Source organism: Aphelocoma coerulescens, chromosome 6 (genome assembly GCF_041296385.1).
Source record: "Aphelocoma coerulescens isolate FSJ_1873_10779 chromosome 6, UR_Acoe_1.0, whole genome shotgun sequence".
In the NCBI taxonomy this organism is placed as follows: Eukaryota; Metazoa; Chordata; class Aves; order Passeriformes; family Corvidae; genus Aphelocoma; species Aphelocoma coerulescens.
In genome coordinates this window covers 8858815-8886278 of record NC_091020.1, presented here as the reverse complement: position 1 = coordinate 8886278, position 27464 = coordinate 8858815, and the positions used below count along the sequence as shown (strand labels likewise).

Below are 27464 nucleotides of genomic sequence, written 5' to 3'. Positions count from 1 at the left end.
TGGCAGCTGGAGAGTGGTAATTAAATGCTCTTCTATACCTAATTGTAGCTACCACTTCCCAGGTTCCTTTATCACATCCCCTCATACAAGATGAGGATACAGAAGTCACAAAACAGTCTATTGTGGTTTGAAAACATGAGCAGAGTTATTCAGGTGCCAAAACATAAATGCCAAAAGAAATTTAAGTTGCCAGAAGTTTCACTGCCTGCATTCCACCTACTTGGCTGTAAGGGCAGGGGTCTCTAGCAGGTGTTGTCAGGCACAATGTGGATTGTTCATATTGCCTGAGGTGTCAAAAGTGGTCCTGGATGCTGTGGCTTAGGCACCCAAATCATTCCTGGGGTGCCTTCGGAGAGAGGAGGTAGGGTAAAGTAGTAGTTTCTCTGAAAATTCTGTTGAACCTTCATCCATCTCTGAGCTATGATGGATATATTTTCATGTCCCCACTCTTTAGGTGAAACAGGTTATAGTATGATTAGTCAGACTTAGAACAAAATTTTTTTCTGAGAAAGAAAATAACTGCCTTACATGAATTAATCGTGGCCTTGTGCCTTGGCTGCCAGTACTAACTGGCTTTGCATCATACGATATTCAGTGGCTGGTTTTGCCTATCTCTGCCACTCAGCTTGCCCACATTCTGTCTTTCATGAACCCAGAAAGGAATACTTATGTGAAACCATTTTTCCCACCCAAAGAGGCACAATGAGCTAGAGCTGAATATTTGCTCACCAGCTGAGAACTACCAAATCCATCTGTGTACACTTCCATTGTTAAGGGAAAACAACCCACATCCTCTCAGTAAATGTGTGCTGTTATCTCTCCTTCCATAGAGAAGTCCTCTGGTGTTCAGTGCTGCTGCCTCCAAATTGCCAGCAGGAGAGAAATAAGTATTATGGTGCTGCAGTAGCTGCCACATAGTTAAGATTTTCATTACAAGACTGATTTTCTTCCCAAGCCCTCTCCAAAATGCCTAATAGAGGTTGTTTCAGTATCAAATTTGGCATGTGTGGTCTGTGACTAGTGCAATCACTATGTAAAAAAGTATGTTTGATTGAATAACTAGGTGTCAATCAATCCAGTGATCACTGCCTCCACAATTTCACTGCAAAACAAGTGTGTCATAGAAATCATAAACAATATTTATTAGAAGGGGCTTGGTGAGACATTCACTGAAGCGAAGTTGAACTGTTGGAAGGCAGTTTTTTAGAATTATCATGTCAGATGAAAGCCTGCTGATAAGAGAATACCTTTTTTGCTTTTTAAATCTGGCATTGGCAAATCTCACAAGGCTATTCCACCCTGCAGTGAGTTTCAGAGGCTGCCTGTGGCTCATAGAAAGGTGAAATACCAGAGTCAGAGGCGTGGCAGAAAGCAGCTTTGATCTGCCACCTGAATTTGTTTCCTGAGAGATACTTTGTAAATCCCAAAGAAGGAATTTTTGTCCAGGTACCTAGATCCCAAGTAAGAACTTGGAAAGAAAAACTATTCTCCTTAGATTTTCCCAAAACCTCAAGGGCTTCATGTCAAGTGTGCTAACAAGAAGATGCACTGGCTTTCAGGTCTGGCATGGCAGCACGTGCTTCCTTGCTGGTATTGTGTCCTGCATGCCCATCATTCATCCTGGTGTGACACAGTGGTGGGAAGGGTCTGAACATAGAGTTTGAGACCCACATGAAAACCTCTATCCCCTCAGGAGATCAAAGCTAACAGGAAATATGGTGTTCCTTCTTTGGCTGCCCTCAATTTTTCACTCACTAGTGGCTGGTACTTCTGCTCCCTGTTGATCTTTTTATGCTGCTTCTCTAATCCCTTTGTCCAAATTACCTCTTGCACTTCTCATCTTCTCTCTGCCCCATCTCCCAGCCGGGGAACAAAGGCAATGTCGTGGTTATCTCAGGATTTCTGTGTTTGTGGAGGTCCACAGGCACGGCAGTGAAACATCAAGCAGATTTCCTGGCCCCTGCTGGGCAGAGGAGAGAGATGTTATCCAGTTCAGGATGAAAAAGGGAATGGGAATGTGCTGGTGGCAACTACTTTGGAGCTCAGGTTAGGGAGCTGTGATTCATTTTCTAACTTTGTAAATGATCAATTCTCAATTTTTTTTTTTTCATAAGAAATCTAGGTAATGTTTAGTGCCTGTGCTAATCCTCTACAAACTCGTTTAAACCCAAATGATTTGCATTTATTATTCTCATATTTGCCTTCAGTACTGTATGCAACTGAGGAGTCTTCTAATGGGTCAGTGTGCCAGGTAAGGCAGAATTATTACATGCGAGTTTGTTCTTTCTTTTGTCTTACTACGTTTTCAAACAGCTCTTGGATCTGCTGTCTGACCTTCCATTTGTAATTATGAGTTTAATTAGCAGTGACTCACATTCCAGCTTCATTTCTTGTTAACAAGCAGACTACATGCAGTTCAATAGCTGCACAGATATTCTGAAACTCAGGTTTAGGAGAGCTTGTCTGACAAGAGGTTAAGAATCATGCAAGAAAAATAGGACATTAAAAAGGTATTCTATTTGCAAATTCAAAAGGATTTAAATTTAAGATTTTATCAAATTGATCCTTAACATTTCCCCATGCTGTGGATGCCTTGAGAGGCATCTGTGTTATATGCATTAACGGACTGCATACAAATGCATAATACATCTGCTTTAAGATCACAGCTGTTTCATGATTTGGGATTATTTTATTTTATTTTAATCCCCCAGTTTCTTGTGTTTTGGTGACAGCTGAAGATTTAGTGCAGCTTAGTTGGGGTGATAGGCTGGCACTTGGAAGACTTGGGTGCACATTCTCTTTTCTACCATAAGGTTTGTTTGATGTGGCAAGCTTAGCTTCCTCTCTGTCTTGGTTCTCTTTCTGTATAACACAGGAATAATATTTTCTTATATGGCATGTTGTCAGTTTAGCTGCTTTAAAGATGATGGCCATAAATGACCATATTATAGTAGCACTGCAGGTATCAAAAAAAAAAAAGATTTTCTGGGATGCATACAAAACAGAAGCAATCTCAAAATATTTTAAAATAAATGAGAAAAGTACTTGGAAGATGCCGGCCAGAGGGAAATGAACAAACATTTCATCTGCTGTAGTTAAGTGGATTTGATAGGGTTGGTGGCAAGAACCTCACCAGAATCCCTCTGTATTCACAGCAATTTTGTCTCGAAATTTCTCATGTTTGAAAGCAGCCTTTGTCTTGTTAATATCATATGTGGCTTTTTAAATATTTCATTGGATTTTCTTTTGTTATGTTTAATTTGTACTGTGTTTTGCAGTGTCTGTGCAGCACCTCAGGCACATTGGCAGGAGGCATGTATGAATGAGCATGATAAAAAATAATTATTGTGATTATTATTAAAGGCCTGTGAGCAAAAGCTTCAATCATTAAATAACTAGATTAGGTCCCTCCATAAAAACGAAGGCTAAAAAATAGTGTAAGGCAGAATCAAGTGAATGAGCAAGAGCTCAAAACTTTTTTTCCTTTCCAGAACATTCCCTGTCTGGAGCACAGGGCTGAAATTTCCTGGGAGATGCTGGGTGCAGCAGGGCAGCAGTGCTCAGGGCCAGAGCTTGCCAGCATTTGCCTTCAGGCTCTATTCAGGACAAGACACTGGTCTGCTGCCAGTGCTCCAGCTCCCATTGTTTGTCTTTTCATTTCACTCCTATTGATGGTGCTGCCCAGTGGGTGCTGCCGGGAAAGCCACAGAGTCTGGAGCCTTTTGAAAAGCTTTCTGAATGTTGGCATATGCCGTTCAAGCACGGTTTCAAATGGATCCTAATTACTCCTGTAATTGAACAAGCCAGCAAGCATCTAAGTGCAAATATTTCCCAGGGACATTTCTGAGAAAAATAAGAATGCACAGCTGAAAATCAAGCTTGCGTTCCATCTCTCCAGTTGCCATTAAAAAATGTAGCGTATATTGGAGATCAGTGGCAAACCAAGAGATTTGTGATTCCACAGCTCTCCAACTTGACTTTTGAGACACCTATATCATAGCATCTCTTCATTTGTTCTGGTTCTGAGAAGTTCTGTGACTGAGGTGGGTTGAGGCATTAAAATTCAGATGCATGTACAGTTTAGAGAAGAAAATGATTTGGATACGACATTAGCAAAACCTACCATCTGTGCAGGTAATAAAACCTTTATTATTTTTTTCTTTTGCTTTGAAAGGATGAAAATCTAGCAAGAATAGCAGCCCTCAGGACAGCCCATCAAAATGTGCAAGGATTGGTTTAAATCTGATACTTGATACATAGTCTCTCCTCAGCTCGGATGGAGTCACCTTTTGGGTCAGATTGTCTCATATCAATATAGGTTATTCCCTGGCTGTCTGTAGAGTAGCTGTATGCTTTCTGCATGCATTAAATCCCACTGGCCCCTGACTTACACCTTCCTTGTGGTAGGATGAGGTTTCTTTTTATTACATGGATAGCACCTATGACTTGTTCTGTTGGGTTATATTTTCTATTTGACTCCTAAGGGATAAGCAATACATAACACAGTAATAGAAGATTTTTGCTCAATAGGATACTTATATTTCTATTATTTTTCTCTCAAGAAGCTGATTTAATGTCTTATATGAACTGATAATATGATCTAATATAGCAGGATATTAAAAAGGCAAAATAATTATTACTATAGCAAATCAAACAGAAATGGCCTTAAAGCTTCAGATGTCTCCTAATTACTCAATTCATCATCTCTAAAGACAAAAACAGGAGTAAGAAGAAAAACTCTATAGTGAATTCTTATTTGGAAATGATTCTGTGTCTGAACAATCATTAAAGATGCTGGCCAGTGGGGTTGTTTTTCCACTTTTCAGGCAGATATCTTAATGCACAGCAGCTTCCTGCAAACCAAATCAAACCAATCCCAACCAAACCAAATCCCCTGTAAAATAACTTGTATTTTATATAATTTAGCTCTACTGATCAGTCATTAGTGTAACAGTGGGCCATATTATAAAAGTCATGCAGGTTATTCTATGATTCTGTGATTCTGTTACAGGGTAATATAGTGAATATTACTGCATAGGTTTACAAATTGCCAGAAGGTCTCTCTGAGAGCATTCCTGAAGCCATAACAAGTAAATTGTATTCACAAAGCTACCAATAGTTAGTAAACACTTAATTGCAGTAAGTTAATTCCTGCAAAACCATGAGATGAAGTCGAAAGTCACTTGTTCTCACTTATAAGAAGTTGTACCCGTTTTTTTAATTACCGTCAGCTCAGACATGTAGGCTTCCAACTCTGCTAATCTCTTGAAATATTTTGGGAAATGCTTCATTTGTTCATGTAAAAAAACTGTCTTCTCACCTTGCATAATTCCTCACCAACATCCTCACATGAGCAGGGGTTCTGTCATTTTTGTACCATGATTGTTCAGCATCAGATTTTCTCACCCACCTGACAGCAAACGTAATTTTTCCAGCTTCTGCCCTGGACACTGGAACTTCAGTCAAGGGGTGACCAAATCACTTTCTGCAGTGACAAATCATGCAAACTAAATTTACTGGTGTTGTGAGGAGGATTTATTTTTGCTTCTTGATTCTTTTTATCTCATGCATTTGCACAATTCCCATACATTTATAGTATGTAGGGTTAGCTAGTCAAATGGTTGCACTACTCTTTGAAATTTAAAGAAAATGCTTTTGCTTTTCTAGGTCCTGAAAGAGCTCTTGCAGAAGCTCTTGCAGCTGTTTATAATTTCTTTTAATTGTTCCTCATGTTAAGATAGTTTGCATTCGTGTCTTTGATATGGTATCTTTCAGGAACTGCCAGCCCTTCTGTATCCTTTATCCTTTAAAGCAACACCCCAAGAGGCTTTCTCCTCGAGTTCTTGACGTTTGCAGAGTCCAGTCTTTTGAAATGCATTATTTTTATGTTGTTAATCTTGTTTGGGTTTTTCTTCTGCCTCAGGATATTGAGCTCCAGCATCTTGCAAACACTTTTAGTCTAAAATAGCCACTCCCCTCGTAAACGTCTCCATGACAGAAGATAATTCATTCTCACACCTGACACTCTTAACACATTAAGTGAAATATAGGATGATATTTCATCTGCTGAAAAAAAGTTGTTCTAATACATTCTAAAATATTTATCGACCATTTTGGCATGAAGCAAAAATCTGTAAACTTGCCATTTAAAGAAAAGGCTTTAAAAATTGAATATCTTTATAAAGAGATTTAGAAACTAGTCCTGATGATGTAAAAAAACCCCAAAAACCAAACAAAGCCACAAACCAAACCAAACAAAAAGCCCAGCAAAACATTTTTAATCAATGCAGGTTATGGATGTTTAGGGGAGAAAGGAACTTATTTTCCTTGAGAACTAAGATACTACTGTTTATTGCCATGGGTGCTTTCCTCTCAGTTCTTATGTTGCAAAGTATTATCTGGAGAGAAAGAAAACTTTACTGGAATAGTACTGTGTTGCTAAGAGAAGGGTTGCATGTGTTCTTTCCATTTCCTGGGCTCATCTGCCTTACTGAGCAATGTTGTCTTCTTCTGTGCCTGTGCCCCCTTTATAATATAATACAGGAGTGTTTCCAGACTCTTCTGGAGATGAGGGAGAGAACAGTGTTGCCTCAGAAAAGCTGTTCTGATACAGCTGACAAAGTTTGTTGCATTAAAAGAAATGTAATCACAGGCATTGAAGTTGTTTGCCTTCTAAACCATTAAAACCAGAGAATGTGCCACTGATTTAATTTAATTGATTTAATTAATAGTCATGTCTATCTAGAAAAGAATAGAAAACCATCAGTTAGAATGGGGTGGATGTTAAATACTGTGTTTCTTGCATATGGCAATAATGCAATTTCCAAGCTCATATTTCAAAGTATATAATTAGGCTACCCAAATAAAATAATTAATCTCAATATAATGAACAGCCAGTTGGTTTTGATGTGCTTTTTTGGTGCTTTCTAGTATGAGGTTCAGTATTCAGGGAGACTTGTGGTCGGGGTGAGCAGGAAGAGAGGACAAAGGGTAAGGTGTACCCCTCCAGTAAGGCCTCTCTTCCTGTTTACCTTCCTGTACATCAGGATGAGATGGGAAGTGCACCACACACCATGTGCTCAGTCTGGGTCCTCTGAGAAACAGCAAGTGTGCATCCAGACTTTAAAATATGCGTATGTAATGTGTGCACTTTAGACATCAGTATAACTGATGAATGCTGTATGTGCTTTCAGTATTAATGAAGAGCCCTATATTTGGAATTCCCAGGAGTATGCAGCACATGCTCTGGCAATCAAGGTGCCTCTTCAGAGTCCCTCTGTTTTCTTCTCTTCCTTCTGTCAACAGCAGTAGCTTCTGCTTGACTCCCTGTGGTAAGGCAAGGTTGTGAAGCTGTTTTCCAGTGTCACATTGTACTTTTGACAGATCTGAATTCATCCAGCCCCTCCACCCCAGCTATGAGACTGCTGACATGCAGCAGCTCCTGATAAATCAAAACCTAATAAAGAGTTGTGTAGGACCTTATTCCACACTGGGATTTAATGGACTTTAATGATAGCCTAACAGTCATTGTATAAAGTACCACTAACCCCAAGTAAAGACTTTGTAAGCCAGCACCAAGAAGCCAAGATTATCTGTTCCCCATTCTATTTAATTAAAAAGCTACTCTTTGTCATCCGAGCACAAAACAGAACGGCAGCGTTATCAGTACTTAAAACAGCAGTGGAAAAGGAAGAAAGAAATTTCTTCCCTCTACATCTTAATCATTAATCTTCATTAGGATTTTTAGCTTCTGAATGGGAGCGGTAGAAGACATCAGCGTAGCAAACAATTTAAAGTGCTGCTGTATATATAATAGGTAGTTTGTTATTTTCATTATAGGTAAAAGCATGTGTCAGTTGCCAGATGTGTTTGATTCAGACAATATGATTTTCATGCCAACTTTATGATATGTTTGATTTGGGTGAAGTGACTAAAACCTGCTGTTGGGACTGAGGTGCTGTTAAACACCAGCTGCAGTTCTTATTTTAATTAATAATTTAAGGAGTAGAATACCTTTCTTTAATTAACATGTTAACCCTTCAAGCTACTCAGAGAAAGGCCACAATAGCAAAGTGGTTTAAAAGTAAAGCAAGAAAATACCCAAAGGTAGTCCAAACAGGAGTATTTTTTCTCCAAACGTGCTCTTGAGATGTTTTCACCTTCTCTTTGCATTTTAATTTCCTGCTTGCTGTTGAATGGAATATGGAGTGTGGATAAAGGATCCAGGATTACCCAGATTTTTTAGTTGGTCTGGTTATTCTGGATTTGCAGGATGAACAGCAACTGCTCATAGCTGCACTGAATCCCTTTCCAGACTTTAAACTGAATCAGCCAGTGTTGTACAGATGTGCTGTTGTGCCAAATCTTTCCTTGATCTGTTCTGAAAATCTGCCCAGTCATGTAGCAGTTTAAATGTGGATCTGAGCATACAAATTAAAGCTCCAGATTTTGAAAACCTGGGCTTGCATCTGAGAAGAGACTCTAATGTGTTGTATGCTCTTGAGTGTCTCTTTGTCAGTCTGATACTTTTCATTGTTAAATTGCAAACATGGTGGACAAAGTGGGTAATATCTCAGGGTAATTAAGTTTCTAGAAACACGGAAAAATGGGGTGGTGAAAAGGGGTTCTGTAAACAGCCCTTGTAAATATAAAGGAAAGACTGCCCTCTAACTTCATCCCTTAATTAGGCATCAGATTAATTCATATGCCATCATGAACGCTCAGCCATGAGAGAAACTGCATCCAGGGATCACAAGCTATGGGGCCCCCAGTGGATCCAGCTTTGAGATGCAAATGCTCAGAAACTAGTTTCCATTGCTACCACTATTAATGGAATTGTTTATTACGCTATTTTTTGGTTTTGAAAACATTTCAAGCTAAACAATCATAACTTAGACAGTAAGGACCATTGTGGTTTCTTTACAATGTGATAACAATTCAGAGAACATGGGACATCCAGAAAGAAAAAATGAATTATGAATAAGCACCAAAATAAAAAAGACTGCTAGCTAATGGAAAAAATCAGCAATCTAAGTGACTTATGCTTTTATTGCCTGGAGGAGGTTTGGAGAGGAGAAGGGTTGGAAGTATAGTTAGAAACACTGGACTGGCAAACAGGAGATGTTTAGCTTATTTCTAGCTGTTTAACAGATTTCTTTATGTGCAGTGCTGGAGTAGAGCCAGTGTCAGCTCTAGGCAAAATGAACTTTTAGGATCCAGTGACAAGTCAAGTCACATTCACACAGATCACTGCAGATGATTGGAGTTGCTGAGGTGGTCCTGAGGGCATAATTTAGAAATAGCAATGGATAGAAATACCCAGAGGTCTAATTTTGTTTACAGAAGAACCTGTTTTACTGATTATGATGAGAATCCAGTTTGATTTTTGGATCCAAATTTGAGTCTCACAGCCAGAAATAATGTTAAGTCCTTTTTTGAAAATGGGCATGTTTCCTAAATAAACTGCTGGAAGATACTAAGAACTTACGTGAGCAATGGGACACAGCCTACTTGTATTGGGTTTTGTCCTACATCCTCCACACTTTGACTTCAGCAAAAGTGCTGCAGATTGTTCTGAGATCAGTAAAGCAGATTCAAGTACTGGTAATAGAATGTATTTCTGCTGCATCTCAGACTCTAAGAAAGTACACAAAGCTTCCAAATGTTTTGCCAATACAATGTGTGTAGCTAGTAATTAATGACTACTAAAATCATAAACATGACAGTGTATCATTTATTAATGCCTTGACTGTCTTTGCATTTCAGTGGGTTTACATTCTGTTCCCTTCTTTTAAAACTTAATCATGCAGTAGCTCTGCAGGAGCAGAGTCCTAGTGAAAACACTCAATCTGCAGGGAAGTCATTGCTGTATCAGGAGTTAAGAAAACATTTTAGTTTAGTTTACTTGTCTTTCCCTTTGCGTTTAGGAACAGAGGCTACTGGAAGTCATCTGAAAGAAATAAAATCTGTTTGGAGGCTGTACAAGTTCAGTGCTTCTAGTGCTTTGTGTAAATATGATCTGTCTATTTTGTTTTTCCTTTTACTTCCTGTTTGTACTTTTGTCTCCAGTCCTGGAAACCTTGAGCATGTGCTTTTGTGTGCATGACTAGTTTGGCTGATCTCAGCAGTACTGCTCTACCTGTTGAGTCTGTTAGGTAGCCTACAAAGGATGTTTCTTTGGGGCAGTAGGGGAGAGAGGGTCCTAATCCTGCACTGGGTGGGTGACAGAACTATTGCCATAACACATGGCATGCAGGATGTGTAGCAAACCCCTCCCTCCTGGGGCAGATATAAAGCTGGCTTTAGCTTCCTTTCCCTAGAACTGAATGTTACATTTTACTTTTGGTTGCACCTAGTATAGGGCAGTGAGTACCAATCCAATGAGAGTCTCAGAGATGCCACCACACTGGCAGCAGTGACCATTATGATTATGAAAAAAGCTGCTGCAGTGCCATTACCTGCTGAGGAGTTCAATCACTATTTGTTTTAACTATAGTAAGAGTAGGTGGTTGACATGGCAACGTGTTCTGTGACACATGACAATTGATTGGTTTTGCCACTGGAGAAAATCCCTGCTTCTTTGAAATCCTGTGTAGCAGCTGTTCCTGCCCCACCGATGAGGACAAGAGCAGACACAGCCCTGACTGTCTGCACTCTTTGTCTCCTCCTGTGATTTGGAAATGTTCAGTCCTGCTGTGAAGGGCTGCAACTCCACTGATTCAGTGTCATCTAATCTGTCAATACTTTTGGCTCCCCTTGTAGAAACTCCCATGTGGCTTCTTCTGTTACGGCTTTTGTTTAAAGTGGATGGTGTTTTTCATGGAGAGCAGCTAAAATGAGTTTCATATGAACTATAAAGCAGTATATATTTGCTGGGGAAGGACTTGACCCAGAAAAGTGTATATGCAAGTACTGCTGCTGATCTCTACTGGACTCCCTCTGTTGCTAAACTTAATTTTTTTTAAGAGTATTTGGTGAAGAAACCTGTTGCTCTGCACATCACTGCATTGAGACAGAATTAAGAGCATTTAAAGTGACTTGCAGTGAAATGGAACAATGCAGAATTTGATCACGTCACTATAGAGAGGTTGACAATTTAAGGATTGATTTAAGAGCTCAGCTTACTTATTCATAATTTCAAAGAAAATCAGAGATGTCCATATTAAAATCATGGACCCAATTCTTCTGAAGTCTAAGGTTATAGGATGAGGAGATAAACTTGTTTCCATTTTAATATTCTCTGTTGGCTACTGCCATTCTAAGAATACCTTGAACAGTTCTATTGTCCCCACTAAGAATAATCTTTAAAGTAGTCCATCTTTTAGTTGATGTATGTCCAGTTTAACACACATTATTTAGCATTCCTTTATGTACCTGGAACAAGCATTGAAAATCTATCAAAATATATCTTAATACTTTTTTTTAAGTATATTTACTTTTTAGACTTGTAGGTGCTAAAGATAGGTCAATTCTAATGTTACCTCATTGTTCAGCCACTATATCCCCCTTTCTTGTGCTACTGAAAGCTCATGAAATATCAGTTGCACTAATCTTTAGAGACACTCACTGCTATCTTTTCCATTTCTAAGTGGGCTTGTGCTTTTTAAACTCGCATTTAGCAAGACTGAAATTCTTCATGCAAGTCTGTGTCAATGAGACTATCATCCCCTAGTGGTACTTTATATCCATAACAGAGGGAATTTTTATTTTCTTCCAGCTCTTCAGCCAGTTAAACTGTTCAACTTGGGCAGATTAGCTCTAGAGGATGTCTTTTTGTGAAAGTTTGAACTCCGTTTTGGATGTCTGAAGACAAGCTCTACCCTACCCACTCATAAATTTTACTTAAAACTGTAGTTCCAAAGATTGTTCATTTGTGAGCAATGGACTGAGGCTCAAATCCTTTGCCTTGCAGATTCATAAGAGGATATAAAAATGAATCAGGACTCAGGTCAGGACTGAGGTTCTGAATGGTAAGATCTGCTCATGGAGACATTATCTGTACTCTTGCAGTACCACTTCAGCCTTGATTCTTTTCTCGCCGGGGGCATCTACAAATGAGAATCTGATCTGGCAAGGCTTGCTTGGCTTCCAAGTTCATCTCTCAGTGGGTGGATTGATGTGGCTGACAACAACTAACACCGTTTTCTTAGTTGTCCTCATTGTCATGGAAAATTCTTCCTTGGAGGGAGGAGTTCTGTGCAATTTTAGGTCTCAAAATTCTGCACTTTTCTGCAGTTCACAATAGGCAGAATTCTCTTTCAGCTCATTGCTTTCCACTGGGTATAACTTTATCCAATAAATCTCCTTTCAGATAGGATTTTATATTCTAGGTTTCAGCTCATATGTATTTCTTAGGCTTGCAGTGGTGGTATAAGCTTGTCAAATCAGTTCAGATACTTCTATTTTTACTTTGAAGTTTACTGGGTTTACTGTTTTCCCAGCCCATGAAACACATCTTTCCCTCTCACATAATTGTGTGGAGAAAACAGTTCTTGTTAGGCACTGCACTTATATTTATTTCTGTAGATGTAATGAATTCCTAACTTTTGGAGAAAAAAGTTTAAAAGAAAATAAATTAGCCTCAAGGCATTTAAAGATAGAAATTTAGGTCTTGTACTATATATTTTATGTATACATTTTTAAGGCTTCATTTAGGCAGAGCAGCTTAAAAAGCCTCATCATATCTGGGACACTTTATCTTGATGGCAGCCATCACCTAGAACATTATGCTGCATTGAGCAAAAATCTCAGGGTCACTACAAAAAAAAAATCCCTTTTTTTTTTCTGAAATGACAGGAACATGTTTTTCTTTTGAAAAATACTTTGATCACATCTGATGATCCAGGTACCTCCTGCTGAGTTAATTGATCAGCAGTTACCTCAAAGCACCTGGTGTCAAGTGTAGTCTGTCACTTATTATTCATCCAGAAGTCTTGGAGATATAGCAGTAACAGAGTAAAATAAACCCACACTGGCAGCATATTTTTAGTCTGTATATCTACAGCTACACAAGGCTTTTACAAGTAAGAAAACATCTTCAAAAAGTGTATTTTAACCAGTATTGTTTTTCTGGCAATTACTTCTAGTGGTCTAATTATAAATGCTAATACTGCTATTGCCTGTCTGTGTCTTCTGCAGCATTTGTTTTATGTCAATAAGTTTCTAACAAACAAAACAAGCAGAGAGTCCAGTTTTCACTTGACTCTGCATGAAGCAATTGCAATTTCACTGGGAATACATATCAGTTGTTGCATTCATCTAGCAAGCATAAATATGGGCATTAAATATTTTGGCTGGTAATACAGGTTTAAAAGAAAACATTTTTCTTTAGATTGACTGCAGATATATTTACTTAAATCAATTGGTTTACATGTACTTGTCAATTATAGCAATCACACAGTGGATGTATTTATCTACAAATTGAAGTTGTGCTCCTGTAACTGTAAGTGAGGAACATTGGCTTTTTTCTGCTTTACTGGCTTTATCTTTAGTCACACTTACAAAGAGCCTTTAATGGCGTGTGAGATCCAATAACTGAGGTGGTAATGGGGCATCTTCTTATGCTGCACATTTTTGTTGCAAATAATTTTGTATATTAAATGCATGAAATCTTTGCCATAGGAAGGTGAGACAAGAATTTGAGTGGCTAAAGGAGATGGGTCCAGCTAACAGCTGGTTGCAGAAATAAAGCTTAAGAACAATGACAGCAGCTGCCTTTGGAAAATGACAAAATTGTAAGATACAGCCAGTATCTGAAAAGTAGCAGTGAATACTTTTGTCTGGCAAAGGCAAATCTGAGGGAGTTAAAATAGCAGTATTTAAAACTTGCCCTTGTGATTCTCTTACTTCACCCTGTAAGAGTAGGAAATATTCATCTCCATTCAATATTGCTTATGTATGTGCCCATGCCCCCCGTGCCCAAATCTTTAGACCACTTCTCTAGCCATGGAGGTGCTAAGTCTCACCTCCACTAGCACTGCAGAAATACAGCACAGAGGTATTTTTTATACTGGGTAAGAACTGTGGCTGAGACCACTCCCTGTCAGGATAATTTCTGGGATATGTTTTGGCTAAGTGGTCCAAAACATCCAACACAGTGCACTGTAAGAACTCCTTCGGACACACAATACTCCACATATTCTGTTCCAAGGAAATGCTGCTGGCTGAAGGGGTGGTTACCTTACTCCCACACCCAGGCCACGGCTGTGCTTCACTCCCTGCCACCTGTATGCTTGTGTGGTTATTGCAAGCACTTGATTTAAATCCCAGATTTGCTCGCTCTGCCCTGTGATGCTTAGAGAATTGAACAAACTGTGCTGCTCGTAAAGCAACATGTACTGTGCTTTTGTGCCATACTGATTGTCAATAAAATGTAATTTCGCTAAAATAAAAATACTGATTGTCAATAAAGTGCAATTTAGCTAAAACAAAATGCACATTTCTGAGTAAAAGCTTCCATGGCAATAAAGGAAAACAGAAAATACTGATAGTATTAAAATTGCAGGTTTAATTATTTTTCTAACTATCCGAACCCTCATGTTCAAACTTTCGTACAGAATAGCAGTAAGCATTTGTAAAGTTGTTACCAGCTGCAAGCTGTGTTAAAGTATATTAGTTAAACATATTTCTGCTACTGTGCTTCTACCAAAAATGTTTTCTTACACACACCAAGATCTCTGTGCTAAATCTGGTGTGAAAGGGTTGCCACAGGAAACCCTCCCGTGTATATCGAGTACCTTTCTTTGCCCTGTAGGCAGATATGTGTCTTTTAACAGCCAAATCATCTATTCCTGGGATTTAACAATTCCCTGGGATGTGAAACTTATTTTAAAAAATAAAGACAGAACTAAATGCAGCATGTAATCATGTAGATCAAGCCTGGAAGAAAAAGGGTTCCATAAAATTTACAGGAAACATTTAGGGGAGCAGAATAGATCTTTCAGGATTCTTATAGAAAGAAATAAAATCTGAAAAAATTCTCCCATTTTTCATTAGCATTTTGAATTTCCAGCAACCTCCAGGATGTTTGTGTTGTACTTTATCAATTGCCATATGCAGAGCTAGGGAAATAACAGGAGGTTTGGGGTTTGCTGGAACTCCTAGAGTTAGCCTAAATCCACAAGTGTGCAATGTATATAGAGAGAAACTGTTCACACAGTCTTACTTAAAGCTGCTTAACAGCTTAAAATGATAAAAAGTCCTTAACACAATTTAAGAACTTAAACCACTTAAACTGTTTGAAGCAGCTTGTGAGTTGGAAGAGTTTGGAGCAGGGGGTGTGCTGAGAGGCAGCCCTGTGGAGCTGCAGCCTGGGGACAGGGCTCCCACACCAGGAGTCCCAGAAAAGGGTGCCTTTGGGATCTAAACTTGGGAGGCCTGAGGGTAATGTGAGGGAGAAGAGGGAAGAGTTTTCTACATATTTTTATGTGGCATTGTGTATATGCCCAGATTGCTTTGCTCTAAATAGTGTAGCAGGGAATCTTACAGGCATGTGAGGTGTCAGCAGTGGCATCTCCCCAGCGAAACAGGGAAGAGGGTGGCAGAAAAATATTGTCTATGACAAGTCCTCAGCTGTGGAAAACAGCTTTAGCTCATGGGCCAAGGGAAGATTCCTCAGGAGCATTGTGAAAAATCTGCACGAGCTGCAAACCAAAATGTTCCGCTTTTGTGGCTCCAGAAACTGGAGGTGTGGGAGAGGTGGTGACAGTAGGCCTTTCAAATCTATTGATCAGGAAGTTTTTGTTTCAGAAAGGTTGTTTTTGGAAAAAAGAAATGAGGCGGGGGGCAGGGGTGAGGCAGGGAGAGTTGCTTTAGTTTAACTGATGTCAAGCAGTGTTAGTTGGCTATATCAGAAGTATGTTGTTAATATGTGAAGTCACACATTTATAAAGCAGAAAATAAGCCATTATTTATGAGATCTGGTTTGGTCCCTGCTGCTGTGTGTGGTGGTCAGTGGTCGAATGTGTGTTTGTATATTTGTATGCTCAGATGGAAAAATGGTGGCACTGCACAGATGTGATACTTGAGAGCAAAGGAAGAAGGCATGGGAATGGGAATGAACGTCTGAGAGGGGGAAACCAGCCAGGATGCTGCTTCTGATGGCAGTGATACCACCTTAAATGTTTTGAAGCTTGGGCTGGTTTTCATTGATGCAGGCAGTGATTTACACCTTTTGGTGCAGAAAAGGCTGTAAAACAGGAGTGAATTACATTCTGTACAATTTGAAAATAAATTGTGCATTCACAGCCACTCGGGGTGAGGCCCATTTACACTTCCAGAGTGGTATATGATGAGTAAATGAAAGTTAGGCCTCTGTGTGAATGAAAAATGCCTGTTTTACCAGAGGCTGTGAAAAGAGAGAGCAAGAGAGACTTAGTGGAAATTGGAAGCAAGATTTTATTTGTTTGTTTAAAACAGTCGTATTGATTTGGAGTTAGAGGAAGCACTGGTATAACTGCAAACTAATTCCACTGAATTCTGCAAGGTATTTCTGGTGAATTTGATGGGGCTGGAAGTTTATATTTATAATCTGAGTTTTTCCTGTGTTCAGGTAAGTCTTTATCACACTATATTCTTGTGCAATCTTGGTGGCATATTTAACATGAATGTTATCTGTCAAAAAAAAAAAAATCTTCACTGGGGTGAAACAGAGCTTGGGTGTAGTTAAAATCATATGATCTCAGTACAAATAAATAACTACTTTGTTGTCTTTTATGGTGAGAAATGAAATGGAAATGTTACTTGGTAAGGGTAAGTGTTTTCTGAAGAATGACAGACATAGAAAGAAACCATTTAATTAATGAAATCTTGTTAATGTACTACATAATACTAATTTCTCAATGTCGCTTGAATTTCAGAACATTTCAGGATCTGTCCAAACAAATGGATATATCTTATGGTACAGTCAGGGACTCAGCAGTGTATGAATACTTTAAAGCAAAAGGGACCAACCCTTTGGAGCAGGATAACACATTTGCTGAACTGTGGAGGACTATCAGTAAGAATAATGGGGCAGATAATTGCGTATCAAACCCTTCTGAAGGCATCAGGAAGGTAAGACTGGATCACAGGACTTTTCATTTAATTTCTGTGTCAATGTTGTTTCTGTGAAGCTAATGCTAAGTCACAGGAAAAATTTATAGCCATTTAAAAGCCCCCTAAATTCTTATTTAAAGTTCTTTTTAGTACCTCGATGGCAGATAAGATTCGTATTTGGTGTCATTGTTCTGAATTTAAGTACTTTAGCTCTGCCTAAGTCTTCAGTATGTAAGTCCTTCTTTGGATCTGGTCCTAAGGTTTCTCAGTTTCTTGGGAGCTTTGATAATGCCTTTTTGAATGTAATTCTTTACATTATCCAGTACTGACTCTTGTCCCTTGCTCATTTGAGTTTGTTTTCTTTTTTCTGAGTTCATGATTGGAAACATGAGTAAGAATCAAGGGATTCACAGGACGTATACTCATTTATCTTAAAACAGAAATTTAATGCAAGATTTTTCTCTGTTTATTCCAGACTTTGAAAAATGCATTCACATGACAGCATGTTTTACCAAAATTTTATTTCTCTCAGATAAAACAACACATTTTTTTTTCCAGAACAGAGAATTAATGTGGGATTCAAGGACTGGTGTATAACAGCTTAGGATGCTGCTTATTAGTTCTGAGTCCTGTGATAAAGAATATTGGCCATTACAAATCCCCACTCTCTCTCTCATAGCCTGCCTCTCCCCTCTGCTCTCCATCTTGAACCTCAACAAAACCAGACAGTACCTTACATCAAACACACGTCCAGGAGTACATTACACGGAAGGGATGCAGGCATGCTGAAAGCCTTGATGTGCTGCTGCTCCTTTAGTGAAAAGTGTCCTCTTTATCTGGCAATTGATTTTTTTCATAAAACAAGCTGTTATTACTGTAGTGAATGTTTGATCAGAGACACTCTTGTCAGTGAAACACTGATTTACTAGTTCTTTATGCTTTTGTACATGGGAAATAATAAAATGGTTTGGGCTTGTGTTTCCTTTTTCTACTTTGAATTTTTGAAATCTTTTCTGAACAGTCAGAGGGAAAGTATCCAAATCTCCTGTTTTTACAGTGCCATAAAGAGGATGAACACAAGTAATACAAGCCATCCCATTTCCCAATTCAAATTCCTTTAGCAAAAGATTCCCAACTCTTTGCTTGACTTTTGGATAAAATCTTTATGCAGACACTCTCATGTCTTGGCATAGGAGTATTCAGTCAAAAGTTTGGGTTCACCCTGCCTTTTTGCCTGTCTCTCAGCTGATCTTCCCCAAAGCCCTCTGCCCTCAGCTCCAAAATCCTCTCCTCCCTGGGACAAGGTAGAGCTCTGGCAATAGCAAAGTCTGCAGTGTATTACCGAAACAGGCGAGCCAGCTCAGTTGAGGTCGGTCAGCAGAATAAATAAGGAACGCCAGGTTTGGTATAATTCTAACACTGCTGGGTCCCCAGACGGGAGTTCGTGCCAGACAGCACAGCCAAGCTCCTGCCATAAGGCAAAGTCCAGGGCAAGTGTCTCTGTCCATGGGAATCCCTTGCAAGGCAGCCTAAGTTAATAATTCCCAAAGTGAGTTTTCAGGAATGGAGGTGTGCAATATGCTAAACACACCTTTCCAGACCAGTACCACAGTGTCGGTTTGTGAGCCGCTGTTCGCCATTTCTCAGTCCTGTCGGACCTCCCGGTCCCGGGGGGAAGGGGAACAGCGTACCTCTAGAGAAATTCGGCTTGGCTCACAGCAGCAGGGCACATCAGAGAGTGCAGATCACGTCAGGGTCACCAAATATTACCGCAGGCCTGGTTCCTAGGGTATATCACCGTGTCCTGCAGCCATAGGGAGGAGGAGGAGAGAAGATCCAGCAGGCAGGAATTGTGCAGCAAGATTGATTTATTTAATTATATTACAAACTCTTTTATAGACTTTTTTCTTCATAGTCTAATTGGACAAGGATCAGCCACCCTTTGGGGGTGATTGGCCAAAATCCTAAAACATCCATTGTCAAAATATTTTTCTACTATACCATAAACAAGACTTTTCAAGGCTGCAGGTGTTTGGTTGTTTACAGAACTCCGCTACCTCTTCGGTGAGAGAGAAAAGTCTCTCATGGACTTAGAAAATAGCAAGAAAATTCTTGCTAGCAGAATTTTTGTATCCACAGCAGTGGTTGATTTTTATTTTTTTTCTTCTTCTCAGCACTTTATTAAAATGAGGCTTCTTTTGAGATGTTTTGGTAGCATTTAGAGGAAAAATAGAGACATTAAGTACTTTTCTACGTACCTTAGCATTTAAGCCAATAATAAAACAGTTCACCTTAGAAAAATGTACAGTATTTTACTTTTCTTTTTTCTTTTGTAACATTCTCATGGCAGTGGATGCACTTTATCTATGAAATTGTAAATACTCTTATTCTGTAAGCCTAGTGCATGCTGCCATTTATGATAGCTACATTTGCTAAGGCAGAAATGTAACTGTAGATTGGCAGGCAGTTGAGAATACCAATTATATTGTCTGTATGGAGCTGGCAGCTCCATCCTATCTATGTGATAATAACTTTTCATACTAAGTTTGATTTCAGTGTTGTAGGGGGATTTTTTATAACTAGATCAGCTCATTCAATTAATGTCAACAACAACTAAATTTTACTTCAGTCTCCAAAGATGACCGAGGCCGCTATTTGATTAGACACCTACATAAATTGGGATTAATATTTAATAACATTGTCAACTAAACTATTGTGCTTATAGTTTAAGTGTCACTCTTCCTAGCTCATTGAGTTCTCTGAATAAACAGACAACTTTTCCATGTCAAGTATTATGGCTAGAAATTCTGGTTTTTTTCTAAAGGAGAATTGATGTCAGCCAAGGCAATGAGAGTTTCCATCCATAAACACATACTGCTGCATGAAAGAGATGTAAATGTGACTTAAAAATGTGTGTTCATAGGAAATGGGAACTCTAAACTCTCTAGCATAAAAAGATCCATAAAACATTTTTCTGAATGAGGACTTGCCTGACAGAATGCAAAAAAAGAAAATAATCACTACTATTCTTTCATCCCTCCTTCTCCTTTCCTTTTCTTCATTCAGTATCACAGTTCAGCTGCAGTTACAAACAAAGCAATGCCACCTCAGTGCAAAACAGGGAGTGCTGGTTATTTATGCCACAGACAGGTATTTCAGGGGTTTGTCCCCATTCCATTTATCTTTCTCCGTTTCATGGAGATTTTCTTACTCCCTTTGACTGTCTGAAAACTAAAGGATGGCAGTGGAAGAAAGTCCTGTGAGCTTTTATGGCATTTGGTTGCCATGGCAGAGGTGTCTCTTCAGACACAGCAGCATCCCTGCAGCCACAGTGACCACCTCCCATGGGCAAGGCACAGCTTTTGCGGCACTGGGAGAGCCACGGAAAAGGCAGGAATGCACTTCAGTGTCACATAAGTGACAGGAGGACTCTTGAGATCTGAGGGTTGTGGGGAGAAAGTTGCTTTTGCTGTGTTCCCAAGATAGTTGAAAGTGGTCATTGAAGATGGAAAACCTCCTCCTATTCAGTAGTACCTCTGCACAGCACAGGAGCAGAAACCACACAAACCACCAGTCCATACACACTGCTGTTTTGCCACTTTGAGCTGTCTGGGACTACCACAGGTGAGGATTGACTAATGCTGCCACAGGAAAGTTTCTACAGGCAGGATCTCAGGATCTCAGATGTTTGTATTACATCCAGTGGCAATCAGTTATTCAGGGTAATTATTGATTACACCAACATACATAATAACCTGTGGTTTTTATTTCCTTTGGGAGCACCCATTTTTGCTTTGAAAGAATGAACTCATATGATCCCCATGTCACGTGATCCTGCATCTGCTATATATACAGATAGCAGAATTAAACTCATTAATGCATTTTATAATGCCCTGCTTTGGTTGAGATTGTTTGTTCCCATGTTCAACCAATTTGGTGCCAAAATTTCTCTGAATCGTTTCTTTACTTCCTGTATATCACTTTTGATCAAAAGCGATCAAAACCAAGTAGAGCACAAAATGAGAATGCATCATTGATTTAGGCAATGGCACAGTAAGAATTTATTCCTTCTCTTTTTTGCTTCCTTAATGATCACTGAGCATTAAATCAGAGTGATCTCCTTGAGCAGCCACCTCTCTTCATTCTAATTTTGAGAGTAGAAGTAATTTAAAAGTTCATTTAATATGATTTTTTAAAATCTACTTTGTCCACAATGAATTTTATATTGTGAATTGCAGTTGCTCTCATGGAGCTTCGTAAATTTCTTCATTTCTTGATCCATCAGCCTTTGAAGCAAGAGCAAATGCTTTCTTAAACCTGAATCTATTGCATCCTATAGTGGTTCCGTAATTATTTTAGTGTTTGGAACATTTCAGTAGGATTAAATGGCATGTTTTTCTTTTTATTAGAACTGTGTTGCTTCTCTTAAAGCACTTTTTTATAGATAATAAATGTTATCCAAGCGTGTTTTTGAACTACTCCTCTAATGTAAAGGTCACTTTTTGATATTTCTGTGGTACCAGCCATATAATGGGATCAGCTACAGTGGCACTCTCTTCTGACAGCAAATTAATGATGAATTTTGCATTGTTCTGGCACTTCTGTCTTTAGTATGATAGCTTCTTCATAGGTTTCAGATAAATCACAGCTATATCGGTGATCAATCTGGAATCAATTTTTTTCATGTTATTATTTCTTACCATGCTTTCTTTGAAGCAACATCATTTAGCCATCAGTAAGCCAGGCCCCTTTGAACAAATATTCTTCTATCTCCATCTGCGGTGAAGAGTAACATTATGGGGTTATTTACTGCTTTCCTGGAGTATTATTTTCTTTGTGGTCCTTCTCTTGTCTAGGAAGCAATCTTCTTTGGCCTTTTAATTTTTTTAGGATTCTGAGGAAGAAATATTTTTTTCAATATGAGTTTTGCCCAGAGGGTTCTTTTTTCTTCAATCTGTTTTCTTAAATCTCTTGAACCGAAGATAAATCTGGTGTCCTTGGTGTAAGCCAAAGTAGTTGTTCTGCCTGGGTGGAATAAATGAGTGCTGCTTTGGCTGACTTTCTGATAAGGAGGTTTTTGAAAGTTTAACCAAGTGATTTTTGTTTTGTTGTATAGCATGTCTGTATGCTGGGAGTCAAATATGAAGTACAGTTAGAAGACTGAAGTATAAATATGAGCTCACTGTGTTTAATTTCAGTCATTTATTCAAGCTATCTCACCTATTCTCAGCTGGTGTTTGCCACAAGCCCTTTTGCCATTCTTCCTATCCTGATGGCCTGGAGGTTAAGGGGCAGGCACATGTGCACACATGCAGTCTTTCATTAAAAAAAAAAAAAAAAAAAAAAAGAAAGTTTAAACTACATTTAAAATTAAAGGTTGATTTTTCATGGAAAATAAATGTCAATTTGATTTTGTTTGGCTTTTACTGCTTGCCTAGTGAAGGTATATAAAATGTCAGCCTACTTCAAGCACACATGTATGTGTGCACTTATGTGTCTTGTACATATGTTTTTCAAAGTTTGACAGCTTTTCCTTAAATTGAACAAATGATACTGCTTAGCTGTCACAACAGATATTAACAGGGAAGTGAAGGATGCTGAATTTAGACAGCAACTAAACATTTTGTTATGAGAAAACTTTCCACGCAATGAACACACTAACAGTGTGAGGTCTCCACTCTTCAGGGAAGAAAAATTCACAAGTGGAAGAAGTTTGGAAAGAACTAACTCTTCCCTTAGGAAAAGGGGATCTTTGGAGATTCTGGTTTTGGCAATCAGAGAGGGAGGGGATGCAGTCTTGCACTCGGGATTTCTGGGACTTGAGACATATGTACAACCAAGAGTTTAAAAGTCAGATTCCTGATTATGCTAAAATGATCAGGCTGTCAGAGAAATAATGCTCTACAGATGTGATGACATTGGATAGAATGATTTATGTCATTAAAAAAATGTAAAATAGATGTGAAGAGATCTGGCAGATTTGGTTTATTGACCATTTACAGTTGCAGGATGTAATTTAGGATAGCAACACCACAAATGCAAGAGAAATAGACCTTTACAAAAATCTGCTGTCCAGCATTGAAAGTCAGTGTACAAAGCTCTTCTATATAAAATAACATACAGAATTGAGGCTTGAAAAGTAGAATCATTAATGTGATTTTTCTCTTTAGCCAGTGCGTTGTAATGGAAGTCAAATATTTGAGGAACATTGTGCTCCCCAAGTATTACTAAGAGATAGGAAAGGAATGTATTGTGTTGTCAGGGTTCTTTTCTAAATTGTAAATTTGAAAAGATGATTTTGTTCTGAAAGAACAAAAGATAGATACTGCTCTTTAAACTGAACAAACCCCAAAAAACCAAAAAAACCCCTCAAACAAAACACCAATACAAAAAAAAAGAAGACAAAAATTCAACCAACCAACAAAAAAATATACCCAGAGAAATGTAAAACACATTTTACCACAGTGACTAAGGCCAAATCTTTCCTGGGTGTCTGATTGCTATATATCCATTAGGCAGGATTTTTGTTCTCTAATAGCATGGATTTTGAATAAATTCTGTGCACAGTAACAAGTGCTGCTGTTTTTGTTCCCATGAGGACATATTATTAATGCTGACAGTTTCCTGTCTTAGGTAGAAAAATGCTGTGTATTATTATTTACCATGGAACACAATGTGCCTGAATAATAAAAATAATATTTTCCAAGGGTTCAGTGTACAGACTCATTCAAATCTTACTAAAGAGAAAGGATATAACATTTCTACTCTGTTTTAACCCAGAAGCAAATGAATTTGTGGATCTTTGATTGCCTCTATGCTGTTAAAAGGGAAGCAGGGAAAGGAGGTGGATTGCAGCAAGTACCTTACAGACAGTCCAGGCAACATAATTTTAATCTTTGTTTCCCTGAATTCTGCCTACTAGAAGATACCTCACCCATTTGATTTTTTGCCATGTGTAAGCAACTGTAAGGGACTTCAGAAAGGTATGGTTTATATCAAACTATGGTGAAGTAAATTATCTTATTTGCTCAACTGAGGAATCCAGTGTAATGAAAAAATGGATGGAGTCTTTCAAACTTACAGGTGAATTCAAAACTGAGCTTACATGAAAACAGAAGGTGTGCAGAAGGTTTAACTAATTCTGTGCCAGAGCTGTAGCCATTTGCTAGGGGAGCTTTGTGAACCAGTAACATAAAGAAATATATACAGGACTTCAGCTACTTTAATCTATTAGGCAGCCAATGGTTACTTTAACCAACAAGATGATGTTTTATTTTACTTTACTGAATCCCTATCCAGATATGTTTCTTGCATCTTGTGTTAAGTAAGGTGATTTACATTCATTATATACACTGTGTGCAGGCATTGGTTTCAGTCCCAATTAAGGCTGATGTTTAAGGATATCTGCATGGGGTGTGTGTTAAAAGAAAACAATATTTACCTCAAAACTGAGATAATAGTAGATGCTTGTGAATCTTCTTGCCTGTGAAGAAAAGAGGGAACACTTTCAGCTCAGTGCATGCCTTTTGTTACAGGACTAACATAGCTCTCAGAAGGGCTGTGTTTATTTGGAAGGGAAATTTGTTTATTTACATGTTTATATGAACAAAGCTGCAAAGTTACAATTTTGGTGCCTGTGATGCTCATCACTTAATGCTCATACTAGGCCAGTCTTGTCACATAAATGCATGGAACCAGTCACATTCCATGTCTCCTACAAAACATGCATCAAATTCCATCATCTAAAGCAATAGCTTTCATTTTTAATTAATAACCTGTTCCATAAGCCTTACCTGCATTCATAGTTGGCTCTGTTATTCTATGTATTCCTACTAAAAAAAGGAAGATATTTTAGCAAGGTTTGAAGTAGGTGAGGTCCTGCTGGGAGGGAAGAGTGTTAGAAATGTATTAAGATGTTGAAGGTCTGCAGGTAAACTGTGACCTGATGAAATACCACCGAAGAATAATGACAAGATCCGGATTTGTTTGCTGGCTTGGGTTTTGCCCTACCTAGAAATGGAGTTTAGTTTAGACTGTGTTGTGTTCATGCTGTATTTACAGGCAAAGAAAGGAAATTATGCTTTCCTGTGGGATGTGACGGTGGTGGAATATGCTGCGCTGACAGATGATGAATGCTCTGTGACAGTCATTGGAAACAGCATCAGCAGCAAAGGATATGGGATAGCACTCCAGCATGGCAGTCCCTACAGAGATCTTTTCTCCCAGAGGTAAACTGAAACAAACCTTGTTTTATAGGATTCCTTTCTGCAGCCAGCAACCGTTTGTGGTTCACATTAATTTTGGTGTTTTATTAATAGAGAACAAGAATACATGACAGCAGAGAGGTTATGAGTTCAAGCTCCAGCAAAACTGCTGCTACTTCTGCTCCATGTGCATCTGGTTTGGGAGGAGGGGAGTGGAGGTGATGTGTGGCCTCACACCTTCAGACAGCAGTGCCTCTGGCAGAGAGGACTGATGTCCTCAGAGCTCTGTGTGAGGTAGAGGAGAGCTTGAAGAGAGATCCTGGATTCATGCCACATTCTGCAGGCTCTGAAGCAATGTGTTGCTCCCTGCAGTAAGCAAGTAGCAATGCCCTGGCTTATCCCTTAGGGGAGAGGAACAGGTCAAAGACTCACAATGGTACAGGGAAACAAGAATTGCTGAGAATTGCATGGGACTGCCAAGACCAGGAGACTATAAAACTATGACATTTAGTGATCTCTGAGCTATCAGCTGGGTATCTCTTGTCCATGTGAATGTGCACCCTGAAATGAAGACATGCAGTTGTGCAGGCATGTGTGGCCTTAGCAGAAGGCGAGCGGGTGCTTCGCTCCAGGCAGGGAACTGAAGCAAGGTTGCCTCATCTTGCTCTTCCTTTAGAAACAGGAGCAAAACTCCAGCTGCATAACTAGAGACAAAGCTGCCTCAAGAGAAAAGATTGTTAGTAAACAGCTAAAACAGTTATCAAACCAAATCCAAAATGAATCATTCATGCAGAGAAGGGACACTTCACAAGAGACAAAACAATGATTAATTAGCAACTGTTAACACAGTAATTCAGGCATTAAGTAACAGCATTGAAGTAAAATCCTTTTGAATAAACTACATTTGCTGAAGTAAATGAGTTGGTCGCTGCTTAAACAGATTTGCACTAAGTGGTGCACAAACAGTAGCGTGTTTAGCCTCACATATTTTTGGAATTACTGTAGGAGAGCAGCAGTGGAGTGGGTTGAACATTTCACTAGTGGGACCAGCTGCTGCAGCTGAATGTAGCCAGACCAGCCATAACTAACTGGAATGTGGTGATTTCCCTTGGAAATGCTGTTTGCATTGCAGTGTAATTTTTGACAGTCTCTTTTTTTCCCAAAGTTACCCAGTGGAGTGTACCTGCTGCTGTGAGTAGAAAGAAATCTTGGTGTAAGGGAGTTCCAGATAAAGAATACAACACTGGTGGTGCAGGGGGATGGAGTTTTGAACTGTGGGACGGTAGACTTAAGAGTTGTGAAGCATAAGGAAAAGACAAAAAAAACCTGTAAAAGACTGTCATTGCAAATAATACTTGTCTTTTGAAATTTCTGCAGGATCCTAGAGTTGCAAGAAAGTGGAGATTTGGATGTTCTTAAACAGAAGTGGTGGCCACGGATGGGACGTTGTGACCTGAATAGCCATACCAATGCACAGACAGATGGGAAGGCACTCAAGCTGCACAGTTTTGCAGGCGTTTTCTGCATTTTAGCAATAGGCCTTCTTCTTGCTTGCTTGGTGGCAGCATTGGAGTTGTGGTGGAACAGCAACCGTTGTCATCAAGAAACACCGAAAGAGGTCCATAACTTTTATTCTTATCACAATTAAAAGTAGAAAACACAAAAGAAAGAGAGAGCAAGTGGAAGTTGTGGGATTTTAGGTGCTCTCATGCAATAAATTTGATTTATTTTGATTTGCCATACTAAGCTTTGCATATAACTGTTTGGGTGGTTGTTTCTAAGAAAATAAAAGCAAACAAACGAAAGTGTCTTTTGTGCACATGGAAGGTGCCAAACTGACAGCCCTGGAGACTAAAGTCCTCTATTTATTTGTAGAGCAGATACAGCATGGGCAGCAGCAGTGCAAACTTCCCCTCATTGCCCCACCAATGTGCCTCAACCCTGACCTGGAGAGACCACCTTTAGGGGTAAGAGAGTGGTTCAGAAACACGCCCTCAGCCACTCTGCTGCGAGTGACGGGGGGGCCAGTCACGGGCACCCGGCTGTGCCATCTGTGGTGATGTTTTCTCTGATCTGAGCTCCCATCCACTGGCTGGGAGATCCATGTCCATCCTGCGCAGGCTCTGCAGCTGCCAGACATCTGGTAGCTGCTCTCCTTCATGGCTGACCTAGGCTGAGTTTGAAGAGGTACACGAGCAATTAAAAATAAATCAGCTAGTTAATAAT

The 27464-nt window shown here is 39.2% G+C and overlaps 1 protein-coding gene across 12 annotated transcripts in view; it reads left to right on the top strand.

Annotated features, from left to right (window-relative positions):
• Positions 1-27464, top strand: part of GRID1 (glutamate ionotropic receptor delta type subunit 1) — a 557084-nt gene that overhangs the window by 512122 nt on the left and 17498 nt on the right. For 8 of the 12 annotated variants that reach the window (XM_069019125.1, XM_069019126.1, XM_069019132.1 and 5 more), the window contains 4 exons: positions 16857-17052; positions 25096-25262; positions 26616-26856; positions 27119-27205. In XM_069019125.1, coding sequence (XP_068875226.1) covers positions 16857-17052; positions 25096-25262; positions 26616-26856; positions 27119-27205 — 691 coding nt within the window. Of the gene's footprint in view, positions 1-16856; positions 17053-25095; positions 25263-26615; positions 26857-27113; positions 27206-27464 lie in introns of all 12 variants that reach the window. The other 4 variants (XM_069019134.1, XM_069019135.1, XM_069019129.1 and 1 more) reach the window with 2 other exon arrangements.